Below are 19254 nucleotides of genomic sequence, written 5' to 3'. Positions count from 1 at the left end.
AAAAAGATCAAGCCTCTTAGGAATAGTCAGAAAGGATATGACAAGGATATGACAAAACAAAACAAAAAGAAGTCCTTTTTCCATTCTTTCTCTAGTTTGAGGATTCTAGAAACTGGTCTGCATATAACCTATTTAGTGCCTGCAAAGTAAGGCATACAGAAATACCTTCATGGGAAAGGCTGGATCCCATTACTGATTTTTTCAGGGTTTCTTGCCCATCCCTCCGATGGGACTGATACTGGCAACTCTGCAGCAACCTGAATCTTCTCTATGAGCACCCTATGGGTATGAGCCAATCTGGCAGTATCCTACTGGGCGTGAGCCAGTCTGGCAGTAATTGCAGCCTGCATTTTGGTTTGTTACAAGATTATTTTGTCCACTTCTAAAGTAAAAAGGCCAGTCTTCTAATCTTTCTTTTCCCCACACTTCGTTTCAAGTTTTCCTTTTCTTTCCTCCCATATTAATGAATGTATTTCTCCTTGTTCCTGAAGTCTGTTCACTCTGGTTCTCCCATTAACATTCTTCTTTGTGGAACCCTGCTGGTATCCATCACATGTAAAACCCTGCTTTGAAGCTCAGCAAGATGGACGAGCCTGTAATCAGCAGCTAATATTAAAATAATAATTTATGTTTGGGTTCTAAAGTTTGAAATTAATGATCTCCTTGTCCCAAGGTAATGAACTGTGCAGGTCAGACTGCACAGTGAAGTTGTTGGTGAAGTTGAAAGGAATTCAGTCAACAGACTGCTTAACAATCCACACCAGTAACAAATTCTGACTTAAGTGCAGAAGTGAGATCTTGACAATAAATACTTGGGCTTTGGTTCTTTCAGCATTATCTTACCTTTGGAGTGTAGGAATTGTAGAGGTCTTGCAGAAACTCAAGAGCTAGGAGAAAAGAAGAATTGAGGGAAGAACAGCTTCCTCCTCTGCCTTAGTATTCTAATCCTGATGAAATAAGGGCAAATTTGGCTAATTCACAGGGATATGAGATTGGATCTGAAAACTGCTTTGTTTTGGTTTGGTTTGGGGTTTTGGTTTCTTTGTGGTTTTTGCCCCTGTCCAGCTGAGACATTGGAAATGTGTGCAAGATGGAATTTAAATTTTACTGAACTTTGAAAACAAGGAAGGGGTTTTAATGAAGTTAATGCCTCAAAAGTCTGGACATAGACTTCTTTATAAACTTGTAGTTACAAAATCTTTAGTACCATGCTTTATGACTTGAAATGAGAAAGTGTCTTAGCTTTGGTCTGCAACTTACGGAGACAAAAACCATATGGGTGCTGCTGATAGGTAGATTTATGTTGATTAAAACTTCAAAATGAATTAACATACTCAGGCAATTCAATCCCAAATACATGATACTGGTCTCATGACCATTGTCTCCCAGGTTATCATACTTGCCATCAGTAAAATAAAGCCATTGTTCGGGTCCTGAGTGTGGTAAGTATCCAAAATGGCAGATAACACGAGTTAGCATGATGTGCCACATTAGCTGAAGAAGGAGGAATTTCTGAAAAGCTTAGGTGGAGAATTTCCTTTTGCTTTTCAGGTTTTTTGCTGTTCATCATGTGTTGCAGCCACCCAGTTTGCTGTCTGATTTCATGGAAGTTCTTTGCCAGAGTTCTTTCTCTGGAGTTGTTGTGATTGCTGCAAAAAAAGACCCACATGAACTTGTAGGGGGGTTTGCTGAACAAAAAGTGTAATTTTAAAGCTTACTCTTTTCCTTCCTGATTGTTTTCCTTTGCTTCTTTCCTGTTTGTTTTGCCAGACATATTACTAATGCTACATTGGCCATTTTGAAGGGAGAGACAATTCCACTTGATGTGTTGCAAATCAAGGTAAAAGCATCTGCTCGTTTGGCACCCAGTGTGCCTGAAATTTTCCTGTTCTGTGTTCTGTTTAGGTGGACTGCTTTTCCTCTGTAATGCTGTCATGAATTTTGGTTTATGATATTAGCAGTTCTGATGGCAATAATTTCTCCACTGTATGCAATGACGTCAGATAGTCTAAACTGGAGAAAACACTAGAATGCCTGAAAAATCTTTTCTTGAGGGACGGGCAGTATTGATGAATACAAAACTTAATAACACTGGTATTTCTGTAGAAATGGTGGGAGATAACAATAGCTGTCTGAGCTGATTTAATGCATTCATATGTATTGTGAAGTTAATAGCTTTCTTTTACAAACTGAAAAATATAAAAAAAAAAACACCAGCCTTTAACTATGCCTGTATGGTTTCTGAACATTATTTTTCTGTTATTTTGTAAATGGACACTTCTGCAGGAAGAACTTAGTGTCACTGTGTACAGCTTCTTGCTTTTGGCTGACAGTATCCGCAAAGTCACATGGCTATTGCTGGGTGTGCAGTCAAACTCAAATCAGCCTGTTCAAAACTTCAAATCTTCTGTTCCTCTCTGGGACCAGACAGAATGTATAATGCTTAAATTCTGCTTAGCTTTATTGCTCTTAGCTACTTATCATACCTGTTCTGTGAAATTTTGGTTTTGGGATTAATCATAAATCAGGTTTTATAGAGAATTTTTTTTTCTGGCTGTGAAAAACAGGTGGAAACAAGAGAAAGCCGTTTTGCGATGTTTGTATTTCTTTACAGGGAGAAAAGGAACAGCCTGTCTTTGCAGTGACTGGTTTAAGATGGGGATCTTACAGAGATGCAGGAGTTAAAGCTAGCAAGTAAGAAAATGCTGGGTTTTGAAACTGTACCTTTTTTAGCACCTGCTGCCTAAAAAGACATACCTCCTCTCATAAAGAAGTCATTTTTGAGTGTAGGCATTTGACAGGCAGAGGCACTCACTTGTATTAGGTCTTGCATTACACACATGGGCGTGTAAGATATTTCAGCTTTTTTGTCATTTGAAATAAAGCCTTCTTTGGTGCTATCCTGTTCTTTTAAGTATTTACTTTCTGCTTGCCTTGTGGTGCCCACTTCTGAAACTTTATACAGATTGCATAAGTGGAAAAAGCTCTCCCTTGAGTAAAGTCTAAGTAAAGTAATTGGTCATTGTTTTTCATCAGCGGCCAGTAAAAAGATGCACACAGACTCTGTAACTCAATTCCAACAAGGGACATCAGATGCAGTAGAAATGCCTTTCAGTTCCTGCCAGAAATGGCATGAACTGTGCCGTCTGATGACTGTTCTCTGAATGCTAAACTAATAATTGTTGGGCTTTCTCCAAATGGACATTTAATATGCCACTGTCTGTGTATCAAATGACTAACATTATCTGGTGTAGGAGCAGCAGGGCTAAAGCATTCACTTCTCAAACTGTTAAGGAGGATTTGCAGCACATGCCTCTTCCATGCAGCAGTATCATGTGTTTTGTGAATGAGCTACCTTTGTCTGAAAGCAAGAGGTACCAGACCTGGCAGTAGGTTTGTGAGGTAATGTGGGGTGGGGAGAGTAAATGGTCAGCGTGTTTGTTCATGGGAGGCAAGAGACGTTCTTGGTAGCCTGTGTAGGTGCCGACTTAGTTGTGCTGCAGGCTCTCCTGCTAATTACAGCCCCAAGAATAAGGAAGTGCACTTCTCTTCCCTCTCACAGCTTTTTTGACCATACCCTGCTTTTGCCTACTGTCAGTCTTCACATCTTTTCCTGCAGTAGTTCCCTTTCATAAGAGTCCTTTGGCTTTGGTGCTGGAGGCATGACAGCACCTTTTGCATGTGGGGCATCATGAACATCCTCAAACCTCATTTTCTCCAAGAATTTTCAAATACAGAAGACGTGCCCAGTTGGAAAAGCACTTCAGGCACAAATGAATGGGTGCTCAGAGTGTGCCTGGGACACGAACCATATGTACTTGTCCTGTTTTTTATACTTCTGCTTTTGGTGCCCATAAAGAGATGGGTTATTGGGCTAAATAAACATTGGTGTGTTCCAGTACAATTTATCTTACTCTGAAAAGAAGGCACCTATTACATAGGGTGTTAACCCATAAGACACAGCTCCAGAAATCTGTCTGACTGTCCCTCTGCTAAGCACTGTCCTGGTGCAGACATGCCACTGGTTTATGTTTTTGAGGTTTTATTAGTTTACAGACAATTTCATAGCTTGATGGGAGGGGTGTGACAGTTGCCTGCCTTAGTAATTAATAGTATACTTAGATGTGCAGTACTCTTGAGCTGATGGTGTTTAATGTGCTTTGTTGACCTTCTTTGGTGGAAGACAGTGATCAAAATGTGTGCCAAGCCTGTCTAAATATAGTCACATCTTTAGATTCTATACAATGCTGTAAGGCTGGCAGGATTTTTATTTTGTAAAGCATTCATTTGTCCCAAGGGATTCTCAGATCAAAATCAATATTTGCTGGCTCTGTTCTTTTTTCACTGAAGCTGTTGATTTTTGTTTGTTTGTTTCCTCTAGCCTCATTCTTTATTGCATATTGTGGAGATGCATTCCACCAGCAGTTAGACCGCAGACCTTTAAATCATTCCCAATTGTATCATGTAACTAGGTAAAATTCTGCTAGTGAGATGTCATGCTGCCTGTAGTGAAGATTGTATACTGCATTTTGCTGATCTGTAACTTGGGAAAGGGGTGGCGCTGCTAAGCTGTTGGTGATACGAAATAACATCTTACAGTATTGCAAAGCTAAAGGTGGTAGGGGAGTGCTAACTTCAGAGGCAAACGAGTCTGTGTGATCTGACTTCATGCAAGATTAATCCGTTTCCCAGTATCAACCCCTGGATATTCTAAGGTAGTATTTATGTTCCTTATTTCAGGTACTGGTACCTTGGGCCTCTGAAAACCAAAGCAGCTCACTTTTTCAGTGCACTTAAGGTAAAAAGTAATTACTAGGAAAGTGGTTTTGTATTTGGGAAATGGAAAGGCTGACTATGCTTTTTATAGTTTATCTGCAAGTTTTTGGGAAGGATTATGGTAACAATATAAAATGGGAGTGAAATTCAACTTGTTAAAAACTTACCAACTGACAGACTTCTGAAGAGATGAAGGAGAGGAGGAATACTTAAATAATTTCTTTACTGTAGGATCTGTTGCTGCAAGATCACCAGGGGGAGCCAGTAGCCACCTTTGAAACTGGAGAGCAGTAGTGGTGGTGAAGATAACCATTAAGTGCTCTCTCTCACCTTTCTCAACAGCCTTTCTTATGATAACATTTCATTCTGATTTATTAGTCTGGCAGAAGTGTCTATAATTAGACTGCTCATGCATGTTGATAATCAGGCTTTCATGTGTAGTAAAGTGAACATGAGGATTAATAGCTTATATCTCAACTTCTCTATTGCTTAAAATTGGTCCTGGAAGGATTAAAATTTGACCTGCGTGAAAGGTGAGGCATTTTCATTCACATGCTTTTCCTGGTTTCTGAACATATAAGGAGCCTCATGAAAGGCTGTGGAAATACCCAGGAGCTGGGATGGTAGATCAGACTGTGCAGTCCAGCCGTGCTGTCTGTGATAGTGCCAGTGCTTCCTTTATAGGAAACTTCTGTAAAGGGGAGTTAGATTGTAATGCATCCATTAAAGACATTTTTTTGTCTTTGCTGCTGTGCACTTCATCTTTTCTGGTTTTGCTGTGGCTGTCCTTTGAAACAGGTTGACCTGTAGCCGAAAACAGTATAAGAGCAAAGTGCTCAACCCTGATATTGGTAGGGACATTGTTATGCTGCTTTTCCCTTTAATCATTAAAACTTATCATTTGTGTATTGCCCTACTGATACAGCCTCTGTTTGTACTGTTTATTATGTGAGTATGATAGGGGAGTCTCTTATTGCTCTCAGAGGTGTGAGGTAAATTCGCTTAACAACCTGTACTATATGATCCAAAACTACTTCCAAAGTTCTGTGTGTAGAAAAACAATTGTATTGAGTACATGTGGGCTCTTGGCTGTGTTGTTTTAGTATCTACATTTAAAAAACAATCATACTTTTCCCTCCATAAGGCCTGTGTTTTGAGCATTTCAGAAGTCATTTTTAAAACAAGATGGGAGGAAATAAACTTTGTCAGCACCTGGAAGTATTTTTGGAGCTAAGCCCATCAGTTTCTGGCATGAGAATCTGAAATATCACAGAGAATAATGTGTTACCTCCCCTCCCCCCCCCCACCCCAGATGCTTTATAAAGCTCACCTGACTTGCCTTAAGATGTGTTGTATTGCTGTCTATAAGCACCTGACTGTAAGGTCAGATTTTGATTGTTTGAGTTGTTGGAGAACAAAGGCCTGCCAGGTTTTAGTGCCCCTTGGCTGCACACAGCACTGTAATATTTGTTTGCACTAGACCCCACTGTGTAGTTCTCTTTGAGGTTGCCTTGTGCCATGCAGAAACCAACTGTGCTTTCAAACATTAATGTTGACTTTGCCCGTTTTGGTTGTTCCCTCCAGTTAGCAGCAGCTGTGTTACCCTGCCAAACATCAGCAGCAAGAAAAACATCCCTTTACCTTCTGCTTACAGAGAAAATACGTCTCTGTAAAATTCCTTCTGTGTGGTGAAGGAATAGATTAGTAGACTTGGGAACTGTGGGTAATATTTCTAAGCTGCAAAAAATGTCATCTCATGAATGAATCTGAAGGCTGGAGAGGCATGGGGTAGGCTTGAGGCAGTGGTGGGATCTGGGTACCTCTGCAGGCGTACTTGGGAACACAGAATAAATAGGCTAAAGGACTAAGAAGAATAAACAGGTAGGTTCTAAATAAAAGGCCCTTTATCTTCTGTCTTTTCTTCCCATGTAAATCCAAGGAATGGCCTCAGAAGCATCAGGCTGCTCTCATGTATCTGGGTCCAACTGAGAGACCTCCAGAAGAGCCAGAGGAAAAACCGTCCAGACCTCCTTTGTATGTGAGGCTTTACAGACGACTTCAGTTATACTGGTCCTCTCCTTCAAAAGGTGAGGTGTGTGTAGTTGGGCATAAACTTAAAGGCAGGCTTTACTCTTTTAATAGATCAGAAGAGGAAGGGTTTATGCTTTACTTTTCTGCTTTCTCGTTTTTATACTTGTTGTGGTTATTATTATTTAAAACTGTGACTTTTTCAAGATAGTTACAGTGTTATCTGCCAGAAATGGAGCAGAGCAGAGTAGGTCCTGCCACTGCTTCTGGTCTCATAAAGAAAAGTGCATTTGTAAAGAACCCAGGGTGTTTCCTAGGCTCACAGTTGCTTGTCATTGCTATGGAAGCCTCCACAGGTGATACTTGGCACTTATGAGTGAGCTTCTTGAAATCTTCCTCCCACAGAATGACTTCTTAGTCAGCTGTTGAGAGAGAAGCAGCCCTTGTTTTCCAAGGTGAGGGAGTTGCAGACACAGAGCAACAAATGTTTCTTAAAATAGAACAATGAAACTTGGGCCATGCAGAAGCCTTAAGTGTCTTCACATTTCTTCCTGTACCATAAATTTTCTTCTGTGTGCTCTGGCAGCCTCTCTTGGGTTGGGTTTCCAGCTAGGCAGTGAGTGCAGCAGTCTGCTGAAGGAAAAGGACTGTGTATTTTGCATAATCTGGTGTGATGCAAAGTCCTTCTCACTCCTTCTTGGCTAGCAGAGGTGATTTAGATGGAAGCATGGGCTAAGTGACCCATATATGAGAACTGAACCGTGGAGTTTCCTCCCATAGAAAATATATGTTACCACAGCATCCTGGATATTGTATTCTGTTTGATTTTCTTAGCAGCACTTCATGTGTTTTCTAAATGTTCTCACAATACTAGTCCAGGAGACCTGGGTTAATCCCGTGCCATAAGGACTCACAGAGCTGCTGTATAATGTGATTAATATTCTTTTCTACTGCTGTGTGAATGCTGGGGGTATTTTTTTTTTCTCTCCTTCAGTACTCCCAAGCTCGTTTTTTAAAGGCTTTGACGTCTGAAAGAAACAACAGTAGCGGTCACAATGGGTCAGAGTGATTTTTTGCAGCTGGCATTGATGTTTCATGCTTCATAGCAGTGAAATAATGATCTGTGTAATTAAATTCCACTTAATGATACCTTCTTTTCTTGATTCGCAGAAATCCCCCAGGAGGTAGCCCTGGAGGACTGGGAAGAGCTGAAGTTGTCCACTGTTGAGCTTTCCATTGCAACTCGGAACAGGCAGCTTGATCTGACAGTAAGACCATAGTATAACTGGATTCCAGGTGCTGCCTTCCCACACAGCTTTCCTTTCTTACTAAAGTACCATTCTTGTGTCTACGTAAACAAAACTTACTACCACATGCAGGAGGGGCCCGGGACTGAATCCAGAAATGGGTGAGTTTCAGAGTCAGTGAAAAAGCACTGGAGACCCGTGTAAAATGGAGATGGAAGAATTACACAACAAGGAGGTTCCACTATCCAAACAGAAGCTTAGGTTGCTGTGAAAGCTATTTGGATAGGTATCAGTCTTTAGTTTTACTGGAAAATGCTAACACAGTGGTCCCGTAATGGTGAGCTGCTCTTCATGTCTTCCTCATGGCTGCAGGAAGCCACTGCCACTGCACCCACATTAACAGGAGATGCTGAACTTACTGAAGCATGTTTCTTGCTCAGAATTCTGTGTCTTTAGGAACCTGAAAATTTGTGTTATATTGATACATTGTCTTTGTAGGATCAGACAAAAAAACCCAGGCAAATCTTAAAATGTCCTCCTGTTTTCTCTTAGAATGTACCACGTAAATTTTAGTTTCTTCATCAGTGGCTTATGATTTGGATCACAAATATGTTAGTAATGGTAGAAGCTAGACAGAGATTAGTATTGGGTTTTGCAGTGTTTTCTAGATGGCACTTCAACACAACAGTTTTGGTCACTGACTTGGAGTGGAGTCAGTGATGTGAAGTAAAAACAGGCCTGCCAAGAAAAGGGGGAGTATCCTATTGCCACAGACTAGCCCTTACATCCTTTTATTTTTCTTTTATGCCTTCAAGATAACCTTAAATACTGGTATTGAACAAATAAGTGGTGTGGGGTTCTCTTGCATATCCTAGAGAAATGGACAAGTTTATGTTAGGGGCGTTGTACTTTTCTGTTTCTAGGGCTGGAAATATCTTGATGCTGCATCTTTTTTTCTACAGATGTGGACTCCTTTTAACTTCCGCTTGTGAAGCCATTGTCCCTGTAGCCATCTAAGCTGAACAACAGCTTTCTAATCAATACCAGGGCATGTCTGCTGAGTATTGTCAGACTCCTGTCTCTGTCTCACCTCAGATTCATTATTAGGCTGCCCTGTTGAAGAGAAGCTGGTAAAGGCATACAGGTGCAGCTCAGGCAGTGCCAAGACTACCTCTGCAGATACAGCAGAGAAATAAAACAAATTCTGCTAATAGATGCATTTACCCTTACTTCTGTCATTTGATTGTATCTGCACTAGGACTTTTTCCAGGACAGAAGTGTTGAAATAAATAAAAAATGAATAGTATCTTAATCTGAGTTGCTTTCCTGGCAAAAGCATTACTGTATACTTGGCTTAAGGACAGGTTGTAAATAGAAAAGAAGCTAAGTAAGGAGTTTCAAGGAATGATATCAAGAACACTTTGACTTCCAATTTACATTGTTTAAAATTCTCTTACTGAAGTGTTTGGTGGCTAAATGTTGCATCATTGTACTATGGCTTAAATTCATGAAAGACCCATTGATTAGAAATCTTTGTGAACATAAGTTAACCCAAGTGATGTGCTAATTACTGTCTTTAATAAGTGTGAAGTGTAACAAGAAACCAAATGTGTGAATCATTTCACTTGTGGTATTTATTTTTGAATAGTCATCAATGAGAAATGACTACTTACAATTTATAACCCAAATCTCGAGAATGGAAAAAAGCATAAAATGCATCTTCTGCCTCCTTTTGGGACAAAGGACTGGGCATTGTGTGAACATATTGCAGTATCATGGGTGTGGTACTTTGAAATGTTAACTGCTTGATTTCTGAAAGTGTTTTCTTTGCACAGCGCACAGAAGACTTCATGGATATTTGCATTGAAGCGGATACTGTCAGCAAAGGGCAGTTTGTAAGCAGAGGGTGAGTATGGGAAGGCTGCAAAAAGATGACACTATCTCTGTATGACTTGGAACACTAATTCTAGGAAGTGTGCTGTTTTTCCTCTAATCTTGTGCTGCAAAATTCAGAAGCAGAGGACTACAAAGGACACCCATCAGTGATGCTTCGTAGGGATTACTGAGTATGTTCTTCAAAATTCTTACTACTTTTTCTTTCTGGAAACAAGGCAGAGAAGTCTGCCTTGGTTCTTCCTCGCTTCTGAGTTTGATATACCTTTAATCTTTTTCCCCGTTGCTATTGATCAGTGGTACTTGGATAATACTGTCATAACCAAGTTTTATAGAAAGCCACAGAGACTTATCCCCAGCATCCTTCAGCCTTAGCTGCTCAGTGGATTGAAAGTCGGGTCACAGAGCTCATGTGTTTGTACCAGTGGTGCCCAGAATTTTGAACCTTGATTAGATAGACCCTGCTTCTAAGTGAAGAGCTCCCTTGATTCTTAACCCTGATGAGAAATTAGGTCTGAGCTGGAAGAACTTTTGAAAGATGAATTTCAACAGGGACTTTAAGCGAATATATTGGTACTGCTTGTATGTGGAGTAAGAAGGCTGCAGGTATGAAGTGGTAGAATGTAGAGAAAGAAAAAGCAAACGTATTGCTACCTTTGGGCTTGGATGTTATCTCATAGTGCACTTGTTCCCCCTGCTCTCACTGAATACAAATATGAGCTGCTTTTTCAAGCTTCTCTGTACAGTCCCCGTAGCAAATACATTGCATCTTCAGTGCAGTTTTTGCCAGCACCAGATTTTCCGACTAAATTAGAGTGCTCTTTTGCATGTTACTTTTTTATTTACTAATACCGTTTTCTAATCCTAGAGCTCCATCTAGTGAAATCAATGGAGATTTCAACACAGTTTTACTTGTCATCCCCCTGATAATTCCTGCATTATGTCCTGTATATGATGTTGATAGCAACAGCAGGCTTCTTACTGAGCATCCCATGAGCCTCAGTGGGTATAGGATCTTCTGAGCTACGCATATCCAATAGGTCATGTTACCACATGCAACTGCTTCTAAATTGCGTGAGCCATGTGGACCATAGGTTACTTGGAACTGAAATTTTTGTTTTGAAGGCCAGAGAAGGAAAGGAGATTTCCCATTAACAGCAACAGGAATCTGGCTTCTTAAAGGAGGGGAGGCAAAGGAGGTGCTATGCTGGGATGTGGATGAATCTGTGGGACTTAAGGGAGGAGTATTTGAGTGTACACCTACTATAAAGAATGTCTCCTGTGTGGGCTGGGCATGCTTCATGCAGTAGTATGTCACATTTTCTGGCTGGAAGTGCACTGTCATGCAGAAAAAAGCCTCTGCTGAGGGTTAATGTGCCCTGTTGGCTGGAGCTAATTAGAGGCAGTACCAAAGGCTTTGAGCTGCTGTTCAAGCAAAGTTCAAAGAAACAAGCTCTTTTGATTAAAGTATCCAAAAGTGTGTTGATAACAAAGAAAGAGTAGTGTATGGGGTAGAGGAGCAGCAGGAGGGACTGGTTAGTCCTACAGAGAGGGGTCAGAATTCACCCTGTTTTTGCAAGGTGAAATTGGGGTGTTCAGAAATGCTCTTCACCACACAATGCCCTTGGGCAGCTGGGTTTGAATCAAGCCCATTGTGAAAGGTTTCCCATTGCTTAGCACCAAGTTTGTCTTTGGAAATGTTTGAAGAAGCTCTTTATTTTTTCTTCTTTAGAATGCATAAACTCCAACAGAATTTGGGGGGGGTGGCAAGGTTTTTAGGAAAAATGCCTTATCAGTGCAGATATTGAGGGTATTTTTTTTTCATATTGAAGAGGGCACTGACACGAGCTGAGCAGAACTGATGATCAGAGAGAGGAAACAACATATCCAGCCGGAAACTACTGTGCAGTGTGTGTGTGTGGGGGGGATGCATCAGAGTGCTGGAGAGCAATTACTGTTGGATTTCAGAGAAAGTAGATCATCTCAGGTGTATAGAAGTGCCCTCTGGCTGTGGATGAGGTTTGTGTGAACAAGAGCATCTGCAGAAAGGGTGGAGCTGATGTTTAAGATAAGGTGGGGGAAGAACAGGTAATGTGAAGCGTTGGTGGTATAGTGGTTAGCATAGCTGCCTTCCAAGCAGTTGACCCGGGTTCGATTCCCGGCCAACGCAGAGTTCTGTTCTTTTTCCACTGAATTACATCATCCTAGCTGAGATCATAAAGCACATGCAGGAAAACGGGGTGATCAGGCCCAGTCAGCATGGGTTCATAAAGGGCAGGTCCTGCTTGACCAACCTGATCTTCTATGACAGCGTGACCTGCATGGTTGATGAAGGCAAGGCTGTGGACATTGTCTGTTTGGACTTTGATAACGTATTTGACACTGTCTCCCACAGTGTCTTCTTGGAGAAACTGGCTGCTCATGGCCTGGATAGATGTGTTCTTCACTGTGTTGGAAACTGGCTGGATGGCTGAGCCCAAAGAGTGGTTGTAAATGTCACATCTAGCTGGCAACCGGTCATTAGGTGTCCCTCAGGGCTCAGTGTTAGGGCCAGTGTTGTTTAATAACTTCACTGATGATCTGGATGAGGGGATCGAGTGCACCCTCAGTAAATCTGTGGATGACACCAAGTTGTCTGGGAGTGTTGATCTGCTGGAAGGTAGGAAGGTTCTGCAGAGGGATCTGCACAGGCTGGATTGATGGGCTGTGGCCAATGGTATGAGGTTCAGCAAGGTGAAGTGCTAGGTCCTGCACCTGGGCCACAACAACCCCATGCAGTGCTACAGGCTGGTAGAAGAGTGACTGGAAAGCTGCTCAGCAAAAAAAGCCATGAACACCGCCAAGGATGGGGCAGCCACAACTTCCCTGGGCAGCCTGTTCCAGTGTCACCACCCTCATAGTAAAGGATCAAATGGAAATAAAAGAATCAAATGGAAATTATTTCTGATCCTTCTGTACTGAGTCACTAGAGGCAATCACTGCAAGTGGAGTTGTATCTGCTTGCTTCTACCTTTGGCTGATCTTTAATTCCATGTCTTGTGGTTTTGAGCTTACCTTGACTCTATAATTGCATATGTATAGAGCCTTACTTACCCTCGTGAATCAAACCCATCTACTTGCTCATCAAAGTGCAATATGAAAGACCTTGTTTGTTAAACTTTGAGTAGGTTAAACTTTATGTGGGGAATCTTGCTGCTTGTTTGTACAGCACTGTATAAACTGACAGTATTGCATGCCATCAATGATTTATAATTTATACTGCCAGGAGGATGTTTAATTCCCTCATATTCACTCATTAATCTTTTACTATATATGTATTTGATTAAAACCAAATTTTCCACGCTTAATCCGGCTTCTGTCCTTCTCTGCCCTTTCCTTTGGTATCTTAACCTTTCTTCCTTCATCTTTGTTTATCACCTCTTGCTTCAACCCTCTCTTCTCATGTTGTTTCTTTAAGGGGTGCTTGCATTCCTCAGGGCATAGGTAGCTTGGTGTATTGAGAGTGCTTGAGAGCTGTGATGTATTAATGCTGTACCTCTGCTGTCCCCTCTGGTACTACTTGTTTGCTGCTGTGTTTTGGGAGAGGGACCCAAACTGAAGGGTTACTGCCTGGGGTGTGGTGTCCCCTTTGTCAAAGGTCAGCCAAAAGGTTATGTGTGTTTTCAGTCAGGAGGCCGGAGGTAGGTCAGCATACCCAAGAGCTTGTGCTTACTCTGCAGCAGCACACATTGATCTCTAACAGTTTGTCCAGTGACAGGACAGCAACTTAAGTCTTCAAAAAGACCATGTGGCACTTGCACCACCAGCTTTCTAAGACAGGCATCTGCCTTTGCGCTTCAATTTGACATCTACAGAAATGGAAGAGTAGCACTTCTCTAAGTATAGTACTTAAATAAGAATTTCACAGGTACCAGAAGAGACAAAGACAAAACCAGATAGATCATTTGGGATGTATAAAATGATGATTTTTCTGGGGGGTTCTTCACATGGAATAATATAAAAGCAGCTCATAAGAAATGTTATGCTGACTGGTGTTGATGTGAGATGAGGGTTCTTTGGGGTTTAGATGGTAATTTAGTGGTTCAGTTTAACTATAATTCTATCTGGGTTTTTTGGCTTAGGGTTGTTTAGGTTGCTGGTAAGTCATGTGGCTGCATGGGATATGAGGAGTTGATAGTCACTGCAGGAATTGCAGAGTTCAGCATTTAAGTGAGGAATGCAAACTGTGCTGTATGTTCAAATATACAAAACTGTGTTCAAATATATTCAGTGAGCCTCAGAGCAGAAGTGGGTTGGAGGCTGTCAGTGCATACCGATATGTATTGACTGCAGCAGAATAGGGAATGTCTATTTTCCTTTCTCACATTTAAACCCACAAATATTTGTATATACACATAACCTCCAAATTTACCAGATGCGCAGATTTACCAACCCACAGTGACATGTGATTCCTAAAGATGGCTGTTTCCAAGAGAAACATCTCCTAACATCACCTCTCTTTTGGTTTGAACAGAAGTCAAAAGATGCATGATCCACATATGTGCCCTGAAGGGAGTCAGTGCATCCAAGCCAGCAGATGCATCTTGCAACTTCCAGAGGTGAGAAGCTGAGCGAGCTGGAAAACTGTCCCGTTATTTCATCATACTAGTTGATGCTACACATAAGGAAATCCCTACTCCAGATCTGGAAGGTTGATTACACTGCCAGTAAGACAGTCGGTTCCTCAGTGCAGCATCTAAGTCTCTAGCCAGGAGACACATACTGGAATTTCCCAGTGGTCTGAGTCAAGTGCATGCCAAGCAGTCACCAGATTTGTTCTTAGGTAAAGTCAACCTGCCATTTTTGACAAATAGTTTTAATCATTGGTGACTTTATCAGCATTAAAGAAAACACGAAAATTCTACTGCTGAGTAATTCCTGAGCCATGAATTACTTTGCATCTCACATTCAGATCGATATAGTAAAAGAATACCAAAAGATGTTTGTAACTTGGGTTTAATAGGAGTTATTTAACAGGCACTTCTGCAGATTAGCTTGTGTCACCACTGGCAGACCAAGATCTAAGTGCATATAATTGTGATTCCAATAGCAAAGAATCCTTCAGTATAAACAATGTGGGTCATTAAGGCTCCCTAGCATTTAATTACCACCCGTTAGCAACTAAGTGAGGCAACAGATTCTGAATCTGTTATGTGAAGAATAGCCCTCACTGCGTTGTTGGGACCAAACGGGCTGGAAGGCATAGGGAGGGGGTCATCTTGGTGTTAAGACTTAGATAGTTATTCAGCTGAGTTGATCAGTAAAACCAGGTATCAGCATTACAGCATTGCTGCAATAATGTGTTTGATGTTTAACCCTGCTCACACTGTTATCTATACACAGGGCACTGAGGGATCCTTTGGCATTGATAACGAGGAGTATGAAGCTATGCCTGTGGAGGTGAAGCTATTACCCCGGAAACTCCGGTTCATCTGTGATCCCAGAATGAGAGAGCAGACGCTCCGTGCAGCAGTACAATGAGAATTCATGTCAAAGGGGCCAGTGTTTACCAGTCTTATTGGGGTCTCTTCAAGGCACACAAGACCTTGCTAACTTGATTACCCCCACCAGACTAATAAGTCTATTTGTCTATATAGCCATTTGGCTATTTTTATGTGGGAGGCATTTCCATTGGAAGCAGCTGATTTGGCTGGTCTCAGAGGGGTAAAAAATGCAAATGAAAATTCTGAGAAATGCATGTTAATTTGATAGCTTTTTTTTTTTTTTTTCCCCAGAGAAGCCATCAGCAGTCACTTACAGCACTGCAGGCTGAGTGCTGTGTGCCAGATGCTACTGCTTTAATGCGATTGTATATTAAAAGTAAAATGAAAGCACACTTGTCCTTGTTTTAGGAGGTGAAGTCTACTTTAGTTACCTATGTATAAACCTTGCAAAACCATGGATCTTGGAAAAAAATTATTTTTGGATAGTAATACTAAGGAAGTCTATGGAACATTGGAGTTGCTACATTAAAACGGTTATCTGCTCTGTCACAAAATAAACTGGAAATTGATCGGGGATTCAAAGCTTCAGAGGAAGTTAAAAAAGTCCTATATGTACCTGGGTAAGATACGTTATTTTTCTTCCATCTTGCCAGATACAACAGCACAGCGTTCCAGTTAATAATATAGTAGAAATCTATTCCTTTGTTCAAGTTCAGGTACATTACAGAGCAGGAAATTGGAAAATGTCATCATTGACCCAAAGCTGTATCAAGCACATGTTTTAACAAGCCAAATGAGTCTGGGTTTTTTGTAAGTATTCTTTTTATTCCCATAGTTGAATAACACAAATAAGGGCATCCAAATAACTTCTATTGTTCATTGTGTCTGGTTGCTATTCTCTAATGTAAACAGTGCTCACCATTTCTTACACAATCTACATCCCCTTGAGCCTCAGTACTGTAATTAGTTTTGTTGCTTTTCCAAGTTTTTGTTTATAGCTTTGCTTTAACTGCTGAAACATTATTGACTTAGGCAAGGTTATCTGTTGCTCATTTTATTACAATTCACAAGTTTACATGATTCTGCTTTGCTTACTGGAAGAAAAAAAAAAAGGGTTCTTACTTTTCTGATGTGACTGTTGCTTGTACGTAGTCCCTGTGTTACGCTGCGATCTAGTCTAACTTCATCTGTTGATTCTTTGCTGTAATCAAAATAAGGCCATTAGTGAATTGCAGCTTTGTTAGACTGCATCCTGGATGCTGCAGCAGCATCCTCTGCTGGAGACTTGCTGAAGGAAAAATGCTTTGCAAGGGGAGATAGGGTTGTTTTTTCCACAGGATGCTGAAACCAAACTGAATGCTGTCCTACCCTTGGCTGTATGGCAGAAAAACTAGTTACTTCAGCTACTGGGCAAGCACTCATCCCTTTCTTAAGATCTAATAGGATAGAAGAAGCCTGCTAGTTCTTTTTAATAGTTATGCTGGTGATAGGGCCCAAGTTGTGCTGTCTTTCGATCTGCAGCAGTTAAGGGTGCTCAGTGGACCCCCTGGGTCACTCTCCAAGGAGTATGTTGGCTGTGCGACAGAGACACTTGGAAGATTGCTCTGCAGCCACTGACTCCTTCAGAGTCAGAGGCAGTTCTCACCTTACTGAAGTTTTCCTCAAGCTGATGCTTCTCTAATAAAATCAGCAATGTTGGTTTTATTTCTCTCAAGTGGCAGGACAGAAAGGCAGCAGCCATTTCAAAAACATACACTTTAATTGTATTAAAAAATACCCATATTTTAGTAAGCAGTTTCTCCTCACAGCCACAGCCCTATTGAAGCAGCCACACATCTGCAAGATGCAGACAACATCAGAACTGTTATAACTACAACCAGCCTGCTGCAAGAGGTGAGATGGTAAGAACTAGCTTCTGGTTCATCTCTACCATTTTACAGGGAAAACAACTAATTCTCTTCCACAGTATCAGACGCATGGCTCCCACTGCAATGCTGATTCCTTGCTTGAGGATAACCGAGAGCTCCCTTCAGAACTGGTATTGTTAAAATACCAGTTAACTGATGTTAAAGTACTAAAGATCATCTGAGACGCAGGCTGATAATTAAATATTCAGGTCAGCATAGGTTGAGTGGCTTGTATAAATACCATTCAAGTCATTTTTTTCCCCCCTCCTCTATAGTTCAAAGGCCTTCCACTGTGAGGTGGTTCTAGACCTCTGAATTGCAACATTGAGAGGGGGGTTTGTGAGGCAAGCATTAAATAAAATAATCAGGGTCTGAACCTGCTATCTGCAGTGCTGAGAAAAGGGCTCAGTTCTCATGTTTCTGTCTGACAGCAAGACAAACATCGTATAAACTCCAAGACAGGAAGGACGAGTAGAATCCTAGGTCCCACTCTTGAAAATGCTTATCCTGGCTTCAACTTACAGTCCATTCTAGAAGGGCTTTGAATACTGTAACATAAATAAAAAGGCAGGATAACAACTTAAGGATGGACAGCCCAAGGCACCTGTTTATTTTAACCACAATTAAACACTCCCATTTGAATGGCATGTTGCATTAACCAGGACATGAAATCCTGACCCACAGGCATTTAACACCCTCTGTTTTAGACAGATATATCATTCTGTTAAGTCAGTACATCCCAGTCCCTTGCAAAAGACATTTATGTTAGAAGATAACATAATCAGTAGGCAGGGATAGAGACAACAATCAACTTACTTAGAAGTAACAGCTAGGATGAGAGAATTTGGGTTAGTGTGCATGCTTTGTACCTAGACTGCTGCATTAGGACAGAGTGCTCTTGCTCTACGATTCCAGAAACCGCTGCCTTTCTATGTCTTGAAGCAAAACATGCCTGTCCCTTGTATAGCCTGTCCCCAGGAAGGCCATTAACTACTCCTACCTTTTGCCCATTAAATTTGGCAGTTTTTAAAACTGGAAGCAGTATCACAGTAACTGCTTTACAGAATATGCTGTAGAGTAAGCTGCTTTCTCTTGAAAAGGTGATGGAACTTTCTTCCACCCTTAACGATGCTGGATAGGTGAGCTTATCTCCTGCGACAGACATGAGCATTGGCGCTAACATACATTGGAGTAATTACTTCATATATACTAGAAAAGAAGTCTCTAAGCCAAATCTAAACTCAATTCAGTAAAATGCCTTTCTCGTAGTATCCATTCTAGTTCTTAGTTGTACTTGGCTCTATGCAGCTTGTCCTAACCATGCAGTGAGAAGACTTTTGCATGTTTTCAGTGTCTGATATGGTATCCCTTGTTCAGATTGAAAATCTAGTTTTTATTTCTCTCACGCTTTATGCTCCAATTGAGATAGTACAAGTAGTAATAATTCATTGCTTCTTATTATACATTTCTAGTGCAACTTGAGTTAACATGCAGTTATGAAGCTCTTGCTCTGCTGTTTAAACTCAAGTGAGTACCAACTGAGAACCTGCAGTGGCTATACTATGCCTTGGGTGTTTGTTAGAGAGGAACATTCCAGGTTCTGTCTACCAGGGCACAGGATATACCTGGTTACAGTAACCACCATTCAACCTGGGCTCTGATCACAAGCAATTGACCAGAGGCCTCACACCACAGAAACTGAAGGCACCACTGTAAAGGCAAAGTATGGAGAAGAAGATTTTATGGCAATAAGCTATACCCTACCTTATGCCACGCTTTTCTGCCTCTTTTAATTCAAAATACACTCAGTAACTGCCTTCCTTCCAGCTGCTAGTATTCAAAAGAGCAAGTATTAAGTGCCAAGGAGGGGATTTTAAATGTCTGCACTTAACTGTTCTACCTCGAATTATGTCATCTCCT

At 41.1% G+C, this 19254-nt stretch overlaps 1 protein-coding gene and 1 non-coding gene across 3 annotated transcripts in view; both read left to right on the top strand.

Moving 5' to 3' along the window:
• The window catches only part of AGK (acylglycerol kinase), a 35329-nt gene extending 19510 nt beyond the window's left edge, over positions 1 to 15819 (top strand). For both annotated transcript variants that reach the window (XM_061444911.1, XM_061444912.1), the window contains exons 8-15: positions 1771 to 1840; positions 2615 to 2694; positions 4741 to 4798; positions 6716 to 6863; positions 7975 to 8072; positions 9887 to 9957; positions 14458 to 14542; positions 15327 to 15819. In XM_061444911.1, the coding sequence (XP_061300895.1) occupies positions 1771 to 1840; positions 2615 to 2694; positions 4741 to 4798; positions 6716 to 6863; positions 7975 to 8072; positions 9887 to 9957; positions 14458 to 14542; positions 15327 to 15464 (748 nt within the window). In that variant the 3' untranslated portion in view covers positions 15465 to 15819. The remainder of the gene's footprint in view (positions 1 to 1770; positions 1841 to 2614; positions 2695 to 4740; positions 4799 to 6715; positions 6864 to 7974; positions 8073 to 9886; positions 9958 to 14457; positions 14543 to 15326) is intronic.
• TRNAG-UCC (transfer RNA glycine (anticodon UCC)) lies at positions 12043 to 12114 on the top strand. The gene has a single exon. It is a non-coding gene; the product is annotated as a tRNA-Gly (tRNA).
• Positions 15820 to 19254: the final 3435 nt, after the last annotated feature.

This window comes from Pezoporus flaviventris, unplaced genomic scaffold, assembly GCF_033815535.1.
Source record: "Pezoporus flaviventris isolate CSIRO_AGI_PZ_B2104156 unplaced genomic scaffold, CSIRO_AGI_Pfla_v1 ptg000002l, whole genome shotgun sequence".
Taxonomy (NCBI): Eukaryota; Metazoa; Chordata; class Aves; order Psittaciformes; family Psittacidae; genus Pezoporus; species Pezoporus flaviventris.
This window is presented reverse-complemented; position numbering and strand designations above follow the sequence as displayed.